This window comes from Limulus polyphemus, unplaced genomic scaffold (genome assembly GCF_000517525.1).
Source record: "Limulus polyphemus unplaced genomic scaffold, Limulus_polyphemus-2.1.2 Scaffold2190, whole genome shotgun sequence".
Taxonomy (NCBI): domain Eukaryota; kingdom Metazoa; phylum Arthropoda; class Merostomata; order Xiphosura; family Limulidae; genus Limulus; species Limulus polyphemus.
The window spans coordinates 155,881-165,905 of record NW_013667800.1 but is presented as its reverse complement, the minus strand read 5'-3'; the positions used below and the strand labels follow the sequence as shown (position 1 = coordinate 165,905).

General features: G+C 32.7%; 1 protein-coding gene across 2 annotated transcripts in view; it reads right to left on the bottom strand.

Moving 5' to 3' along the window:
- The window catches only part of LOC106466219 (putative inhibitor of apoptosis), a 63,133-nt gene that overhangs the window by 30,254 nt on the left and 22,854 nt on the right, over nucleotides 1-10,025 (bottom strand). For both annotated transcript variants that reach the window (XM_022394184.1, XM_013926468.2), the window contains exons 3-4: nucleotides 7,547-7,725; nucleotides 4,512-4,747 (exon numbers count right to left, since the gene is read on the bottom strand). In XM_022394184.1, coding sequence (XP_022249892.1) covers nucleotides 4,512-4,747; nucleotides 7,547-7,725 — 415 coding nt within the window. The remainder of the gene's footprint in view (nucleotides 1-4,511; nucleotides 4,748-7,546; nucleotides 7,726-10,025) is intronic.

Below are 10,025 nucleotides of genomic sequence, written 5' to 3'. Positions count from 1 at the left end.
AGATGTAAAGGAGTAATGAACTATGACTAAACAGTACCTACTAAGGGTAGATGTAAAGGAGTAATGAACTATGACTAAACAGTACCTACTAAGGGTAGATGTAAAGGAGTAATGAACTATGATGAAACATTACCTACAAAGTGAAATAAGGAGTAAGGAACTAAAATTAAACACCATATTGTGTGTGTTATATGTTGTTGTTGTTGTTGTTGTTGTTCGTCCTTCGAAGTTCGAAGAAGACCACGACATCATTTGGTCTATCTGTGGATACGGAGTTGGCTCAGGAGTCCTATCCGAGCCAGGAAGCCTCGACCACGCATATATGGCTTGGTGTCCCGTTTTGAGTCGACCGCACCTGATCCTTCCGAGCTGCACGCTTCCCCTCGACAACCAATCGACGTTTACATTCTGCTGTCACCAAACCCTGCCGGACCTTCGTTCTCCAAAGAAATCTATCCTCCCAGTTCACATGGTTGTCCACACCTACTGCACTGCAATCGGCCTATCGCCGCAGGACTTTGGTTGATGTCGTGACGTGCGTTGGACTTGGATTATAGTGAGGAAGAGTTGCGCGAGTCGTCGACCTCACTCTCTCATCCCTTCCCATCCGGATCCAGTGGCAAGAACGAGTCAAGACGACTGGGGATAGATCAGGATGCAGTGGATGACCGTGACTTCCTATCTGCCTCGCCGCGCTCTTCGCACTCCACAATGCGGTGCTGGTCATTGCTCATTTGCTGTCACCAAACCCTGCCGGACCTTCGTTCTCCAAAGAAATCTATCCTCCCAGTTCACATGGTTGTCCACACCTACTGCACTGCAATCGGCCTATCGCCGCAGGACTTTGGTTGATGTCGTGACGTGCGTTGGACTTGGATTATAGTGAGGAAGAGTTGCGCGAGTCGTCGACCTCACTCTCTCATCCCTTCCCATCCGGATCCAGTGACAAGAACGAGTCAAGACGACTGGGGATAGATCAGGATGCAGTGGATGACCGTGACTTCCTATCTGCCTCGCCGCGCTCTTCGCACTCCACAATGCGGTGCTGGTCATTGCTCATTTGCCCGTTGAACCGTTACAGATTTCTTACGTGCAATTAAGTGTAACCAGACTTCACATGCTTGGGCAGGCAATACCCTCCACAACGAGATCCAGGGGACCAGGAAGTAGTAGCTGCACATGCCACAGCTATTGAACTTGACGGAAAGTGACGTCGCACGCCGCCTGACCGACTACGGGGCTCCACTCCGGATTTTTCCTCGGGATTAACTCCCGAAGCCTTCCCCACTACTGGGTATCCCGCAAGGCAGCGGAGGTTTAGAATCAGGGTTTTCCTTCCCCTAGATGGACTGCTCTATGTGTTATATGTGAAGAAGTAATGAATAAGTAAACATTAACATCTAACTATACACATTAAGAATAAGTAACTATTTCTAAACATCAACTGTTGTGTATATGGAAAGGATCAATGAACAATGATCAAACATGATATTCTAAGAGAGACATGGTAAGGAGGATTTAACTATATCTAAACATTATCTTCTATGTTGACATGTTAAGGAGTAGGAACTAGAACCAAACCTGAACAAGAATATATACATGGCAAGGAATAATTAACCAAGACTAAGCATTATCTACCATGTGTACATGTGAAGAAGTAAATAACAAGAAATAAACATTAACTGTTAATGTTTGGTTCTAATTCCTTATTCTTTAACATGTATAACCAAACATTAACAGTTATGGGTACATGGCAATGTATAGTCAACTAAGATTAAGCATTATCTTCCATGTGTACATGATAAGGAGTAATGAATTATATCAAAACATTATCTTCTATATGGATATGTTAAAGTGTAAGAACTAGAACTACAGACTGACATGGATGTGTACATGGCAAGGAATAATGAACCAAGACTAAACATTATCTTCTAGGTATACATATTAAAGAATAAGGAACTAGAATCAAACTTTAATAGTGATGTATATATGGTAAGCTATAATCAATTAAGTCTAAGCATTATCTACTAAAAGTATATCTGAAGAAGAATTAACAAGATTTTAAAAATTACCTATTATTTGGACACATTAAGGAGTAATAAACCAGAATAAAATATCAACAACTATGCATTACATGCGAAAAAGCAACTAACAATAAGTAAATATTAAAATCCATGTTTACATGGTCAGTAAAAGAAATATGACCAATCAACAACATCCATATTTACATGTGAAAGAGGGATGAACTATGACTAAACATAATATACTAAGTGATATATATTAAGGAATAAGAAACTAAGATTTAACTCTATAGTTTAAGTAGTACAAGTTTAGGAGTAATGAACTATTTCTAAACAATATATTGTGTTAAGAACATGTTAAGGAGTAATAAATGATGTGTAAACATTAAGTCCTATGGGTTACGTGTTAATGAAAAATAAATTGTATCTAAACAATAACTTCTATGTATTACCTGGTAAGGCATGAAGGACGAAACATAAAACAGTGGGAGCAAATCAAAAGCTGAAGTAGATGCTGGTTGAGGAACTAACAGGGGAGAAAAAAAGAAATGACAGGTAGAAGGCATAGGTAGGGCAGGAATAGTTGAGAGATATGCAGTAGGTAAAAAAAATATTATGAGGAAAGTCGTTCCATTTTGTCCACCAGCTTCAAAATTTGTGAAGGGAAATATGTGGCAGGAATGGTAGAAGAGGATCCAAGCAGCAAAATTAACCCCACCATATGTTGGATGATGTTACGTTACCCTTATTCTTACTGTATTTGTCAACCTGAGCAGCACCTTTTACAATAAATGATAGCTATCACAATCTCAACAGGCAAAGAACTTCTTAAATTGTTGGTAACTGCAAGTTATAATTGTATTTACATCAGCAGAAAAAGAATGCACATTAATCTGTGAATTCATACTGAAAGGTTGAAAATCCAAAGTAAAGTTGAAGAGGAAATAGCTAATCTATGCACAGAGGCGAGTTTTTATATCAGAGTTAACTTTTATTGTCTAGTTTTGTAAACAATGAATTGAGATACAGTATTAGCCTGTTAATAATCCTCATAGACTGTTTGGCAGGGGCTGTTTAAAGCCCTTGTGCATTTTTCAAATGTGAAGGATTGCATTGTTAGGAACACAGTGTTGAGTAGTTGTAACAATTTTAAATATGCTAATAGTATCCTTGTAATTAAGTTTTCTTAGAAAACTTTTGCAAGTGTATATTGTATTGTAAAGTTATTCTAAAAAGAACTTTGGATAAAGCAGAATAAACATTGTTAAAACAAGCACCAACATGCGTTACCATGCTGCTTTTTTGGATGACTCTGTATAACGCATTTTTTAACATCAATATAAAAAAATTTATCTTATTTACAAGTTTCAAACATTTCGAAATAACTTATTCCATCTTCAGCAAAATCTGAAAATTGTGCTACAAAGATAACTATTACTAAAATTATGATATAATAACATAATCCTTAGTTTACTTACTTATTAAAAAAAGTGGTAAATGGATGGATGAAACAATGTTTACATATATATATATTACAGGTGAGTTAAGTGTGAAAAATTTAGAACAATTTTAGATCTAAAGAGTTTTGTGAGTCGTTAAGGGTCCGGTGGTCTTTAGCTATGAGTAGACTTTCTTTAATGTAGAGGTCAAGGTCTGAAGATCCTGTGGTTTCAGAATGTGAACAAATGGATGAGTGGTTGGGTTTAAGTAGTGGATGGTTGGTTCTGTTAGGAACTCCTAAATGTTCACAGCCTAGTTTTTAAGTGGCATTTTGTTTTGCCAATGTACATGACCTTATAGTCACTACACATATAATATTTATACACGAGCCATGAACATAGAAGTTTAGGTACTTGATCTTTGTACTGATATAAGTGTTTAATGTGGAGGCTATGTCTGTATATTATTCTAAGCTGAATTTGAGGGTAGAAGTTTTTTATTAGGGAAGAGAGTTGATTTTTAATTGGTAGGGATTGCAAACCCATAAAAGGAAGGGAGATAATGAGGGAAAATTTGGGGACGGTGTGTACATTGGCTTGTGGTTGGAATTTGTTCTTTAGGAAATTGCGTGTAATTTTTGTCAGAAAATCAGTCAGATAGCCAGTATTTAACATGTTTATGTAGAAGGGTAATTTCTTCACATAAAATAAAATAATTAGAACAAAGATTAAAAATTCTGTTTAACAATGATATAACCAGATTACGTTCAAAGAAGTTAGGGATAAAACTATTGAAATTGATGTAGAGACCAGTAAAAGTTATTTTATGATAAATAGAGGTTTACCTTCTTTGGTAATTCTGATGTTTAGGAAAGGTAAAAAAATCATTTTCCTCAAGTTCAATAGTGAATTTGATATTGGGGTTTTGGGAATTAAGGTAAGAAAGGAACTTAGAAACATGGCTTGAATGTCAAAACAGCAAGAAAGTTTCTCTTAGAAACTAGTCACATTAACAGAAGCAGTGTATTTATTAGAAAAGAAAATATAATACCCGCAATTTCCTCTTTGTATACGCCTCTGGCTAAAGATTGCTTCACATAAGTCATCCAAAGTGGAAAACCCCATTCCAGTGGCATACACCTGACGAGAAACGGCATTTCGAACCTCCTCTTCTTTAAACAGGCCTTGTTGAATAGTTAATGTGATCATGCCAGACTGCATTAGTCTTTGCACAATGCCATTTTCACAGCTACTTTCATCATTTGGAGAACCAAAAACCTGATATGTCTGTAGCAAGATAATGAAACTATTAAGATGCAAGCTTTCTGATGATTATACATAACAATAACAAGGTATAAAAATTCCTTTACTGTTCCTATAAACTCATATAATTTATTTATCATTACAACATAAAGTACAATCAGAATAAATCCTCTTATAAAGATATCTATAGCGTTAATTAATGAAAGTAATAGATGAAAATTATAAACACTAGCTCTAACACGCTCAATGATAACACCTGAAACTTGAATTCACTTTTTTTACATCAGCTTATAAACATGTCTTTTCCCAAAATCCTTATTGAAATGGTGATAGCCTATAAATGAAATTGTGTGAATTTAAGACTGATGACCTCAAAACAAATTAGCTAAAAAATAATGGCTTGCAAGATGATTTCAAACAAACTTTTTTAGACCCTTTTTATTGTTGGAGATTATTTTCATAATATTTAGTTTACTTAAATATGGGCTACCATGTGCAGCTAATAAAAGTGGATGTTTGGTGAAATGAAGAATACCTTTAACTCTCTCAAATAAAGTCTGTCAAATTGACCAACCTTGTAAGCACTTTTGTACTCATTATAGTTTCCATAATATATATTAAATAACAGAAGAGCGAGCAACCATAAAGCACCTACACCACATGTAGGTACTTTTGTGCTGATTATAGTTTTCATACTATAACTTATAATACATATGATGTATCCTCACTAAATTGGGCCAACTTTTAGCAAACCTTATAAGCTTTTTGCACACAAAATATCAGATTTTTTAATGAAGTATTTTAATATACTAGTTTGAGTGATAAGTGATTTTCATGTTAAAATTAAAAATACTATTCTTTGCCCCAAAAATATCAAATTTTATATATGTAATCTCTAAAACCTCCTAAATATATTTCAAACGTTTTTTTCCAGAAACACTTTATATTTTATCTGTTTTTTCTGTACCCTAACTTTACACAATGTTGGTCAATTTGACTGATCTTGTAACCACCAAAAAAAGAAATTAAATAAATTTAAATAACCCCTTTTTTTCTTTCTACAATGACTTCAAATTGTAATATGAAATTACATTTGTTTAATCTAAATAGCTTTACACTCATAACAGTATACATCTATAATTAAATTTTATTGTTTTATTGCTCTCTGAACCCTTATTACTAGTCATGCCATTATACTTTTGTAAATCACTCTTCAAACATGCAGCTCATATTACGCTATCAAATTACATTATGCACAAGCTACTCATGAGCGTACCTTGTGGAAAATTTTATTATATTATTATTTATTTCACCTAATCTAACCATAACTAACAAAAAAGTTTCCTATTTTTTATATTTTAGTTACTTTTATAATAATAAATATAGAATACACATCAAAAACAAGAAAAAAGTACTTTCCTGGGTTACCTTTTTTATTTTATGTCAACTGTTGACAACACTTATCCCTACCTTTTTATATTAATGGTAGTACTGCACTAAATAATTTTCTATTTAATTAAGCAATGCACTGAATAACACAGAATAATAATGAACAAAAAGCAGAGAATGTTCCATGGCTATCAACATTTTTCTGGCTTTCTAACTTAGCGACAAGAGCCATTACAAATTTATCAAAGCTAGTCAATATGTTTCCCGTGGGAATAAAGCTTGAACTGAAAGCGAAATTGATAATTCTCTATACATTTTATATAAAATTAATGTTTATATTCCATAGAAATAACATCTTGTTGCCAATAAGTGCCACTTTTATTTAGTAAATTTGTAATAGGAACTGTTTTTTGTCTTTGAATGTCTTAAAAAACAAGTTAGTTCATTAAAATCACAGAAGATATTGAAAAAATATCAAAATTCTGAAGTTCAGTTAACTTCCTAATAATCTTAATGCAAGTTATTTCTACTTACAGAAATAAAACATGCAGTTAAATTGGAAAAGCTTAACAGAAATAAAGAAAAAGAAAACAATATTTTCAAAGCTTGTTTTACAAACTCATTACAATTTTTCTGGCTTTCTAACTATGCAACAAGGGTCATTACAAATTCATCTAAGCCAGTCAATGTGTTTCCCGTGAGAATAAAACTTGAACTGAAAGCGAAATTGACAAGTCTCTGTACAAAAAATAATGTAGTATAATACGTCACACTAAAAAAAAAGAAAAAAAAGGAGTGCAAAAGCTTCTACTTCTGAAATGTTTATATGTATGTTCATGCAAAAACCTCTACCTATCCTACTAGACTTTTTTAGCTTTTAAATTCTTAATCAAAATTTTGAATGTCAAAATTTATATGCATTATGAAAACTATTTTTCAGTAAATTATGGCTAATAAAGAGACATGATAATGTAATAGCATATAACACTTTAAATTGGTTAGATATGTATTTCTTGGTTGTGTCTGAAATTCTCCAGTCTCATGATTTCACCCTCCCATTTATAACTTCTGAGATTGAAAATTATTTCAGAACATGTGACATTCAACATCTGACTGTTAGTAATGATGTTACAAACTTAGGAAGTTAAGTGGTCAAAGCCACTATACATACAAACATTTGTAAACCTATAATCTCCAATAGTCTATTTTTTCTAGGAAATAAAATGAAGCTTTTCTTAATGTCTGGAACAAAAGATCATTTATTTTTGCTTTACCAACAAAAGTTTATAGTCTTTATTTTCAAGCTTAGCTATTAAACTCAAATCCTTCTTTGGCTAATCAAATGGTAGTGTTAAGGAGTATGGATTCTGAACGAGGATTTAACTTTGTAAAACACAGCATGTTAACTTAGGCATATACATGTATAAAACTCACTGGGTATTGAACAGCCTCTTGTTCTACAAAACATTTCCTGATAAATTCATCTCCTTTGTTTATTCGAACAAAACCACAATTACTGAACCATCGGGCATGTTCTACCCATGGATCATCACCAAGCTCCCAACTGCTAAGTCCACCATCACAGTAGAAACATTTTGTGTGATCTTGAACTCCTAAAATAAAAAGTTTAAAAGCGTTAAAGATATTTTATGATATTATAACACAAATGAAAAACATACACATATCAAATTTCAAGTGATAATTAAGTTACATTCTTTTTTTAGATTGAAAAGTGTTTAAACAAAGTATTTAATTTTCTTAAAACAATAAATATTAGTAAAATTAACAAAACATTTTTCAATCTATTAACAAAAATTACACATGAAAAAAGTTTAATGTTTTTCATAATTTTATAACAACATATAACATTAAAGAACATTTTGGTCCATCTAGGCTGTCCTATCCAGTAAATTAAACCTAAGAAAGAACTCAACCCTAAAATCCAGCCCTTATCATTCAAATATTTATCAAGCTTTTCCTTAAATTCCTTTATATTAATTACATCTATCACATCTGAAGGCAACCTATTACAGAGGCCAACAGTCTTATTAGAAAAAATAAAACTGTCTTAGCAGAAGATGACTTTTTCCCAGCCTAACGTTATGTGTCTCATAGTCTTGCCAATCTTACCATTAAATACAAAAAAAAGATGATGTATCAAAACTATCAATTCCTTTAATGATCTTAAACACTTCAATTACCACCCTCTAACTCTTCGTTTTTCAAGAGAAACGTTCAGAGGTCTTAACCTATCCTCACATGATATTTCCATCCCAGGTATCCCTCCTCTGAACCCATTCCAACAATTCAATGCACTTTCTAAAATTGAGATAAGGAGCTCAAGATTGAACACAATAACATGACATTATAACATCTTTTGACTTGTAGTTATTATTTTTGTAGATGCAATCTAAAATCTTATTTGCCCTGCCACTAGCAACAGCACATTGCTTGGATGGCTCAAGAGAATATAATTTTTTCCCCCCATAATACTTAAGGCTATTCCCATCAAAATTATACTCAGATTTCAAATTGTGATACAAGGAAATCCTACAATATCTAACCTATATATTGCATAAAATACTCTAATTGATCATTCTATGATGTACAACTAATACACTTGAAAATACCCTTTCAGACTACAAAAGTTTTATACAGCTAAAGAATTATGTTAATTAAAACCTACAAGGTGGACAAAAAGTCTGGGCAATGTGTAATAATTCACAGTGGGGCTTTATCAAACAGTGTGTGGCAAAGGAACAATATGAAACAGCTGACACTTTGAAACAAAATATTATTGAAAGTTTCACTAAGGCCACCCTAATATGTTGAGGAGGATGTCACATCTCATATAGAGATGTATCATTTTACATCATGAAAATAAAGGCCAACATCAATTGGATTATTAATTGAACCTTTTTTTAGTCTGTGCCACTAAAGATATGTCAACATGCAATAAAATCTTTCTTTCATATACACCATCTTTAGTTGAGTGTGTGTGTGTGTGTGTGCATCCAGAACATTTGTCCATCCTGAACTTCAAATTTGGCTCATACTTTGAACACTTGTTTTGAAAGAATCTATACAAAGTAAAGGTTTTAGAAAACTTCCATTTACCTAGTATTATTTGTTGGTTTGTTCAAGTATCATTCCTATTAACTCTTTCAACCCGGGCTCGGTCCCTTGGACCGACCTCATAACCATTTCGCGCTTGTTGTAAATTAGTAAGCAAATGTTAACAAAATTTGATAGTTTATCAGCAAACATTACAATGCTTTCATACATAAAAATATAAAATTTCTCTATTAAGTCTTAGGGTTTGTAAAGCAAAGTTTCTCTCATGCCTTTTTCTTTTCTTTTCACATCATGAAAAGTAATTTAATAATCTTTATAATGTCCAAATAGTTATCAAACGTTTCTTAAGAAAAACTTTATATTTTATCTGTTATTTTCAGTAATTAATCTCTGTATGAGTTCCGTAAATTTGACTGATCTCGCAACCACCATAAAAAATTAGAAAATAAACATAAATTATGCATCTTTCATTCTAGAATGAACACAAATTATAGCAAGAAAACATACATGTTTAGACAAAATAGCTTAAATCTCATAACATTATACGTTTATAATTTTTTATCACATTGACCTTTCACCCGTATCAGGCTAACAGTACAGAAGTTACAACGATGTGCCTCATGTGCACTCACATTACCGTATCAAATAACAAAGGTGACCTTTGGTCTGTATAAAGTAACTTGTCTTAGCTATGTTTTAGATGACTAGTATTTTGTAAAATAGTTACATTTCAATTATTATATATTATATATGTATATAGATTATTACTATTTTCAAACAAGTTCCTACAGTATTTTTCCTAAAACATACAACAGTAAATAAAGAAGTAAAGCAAACA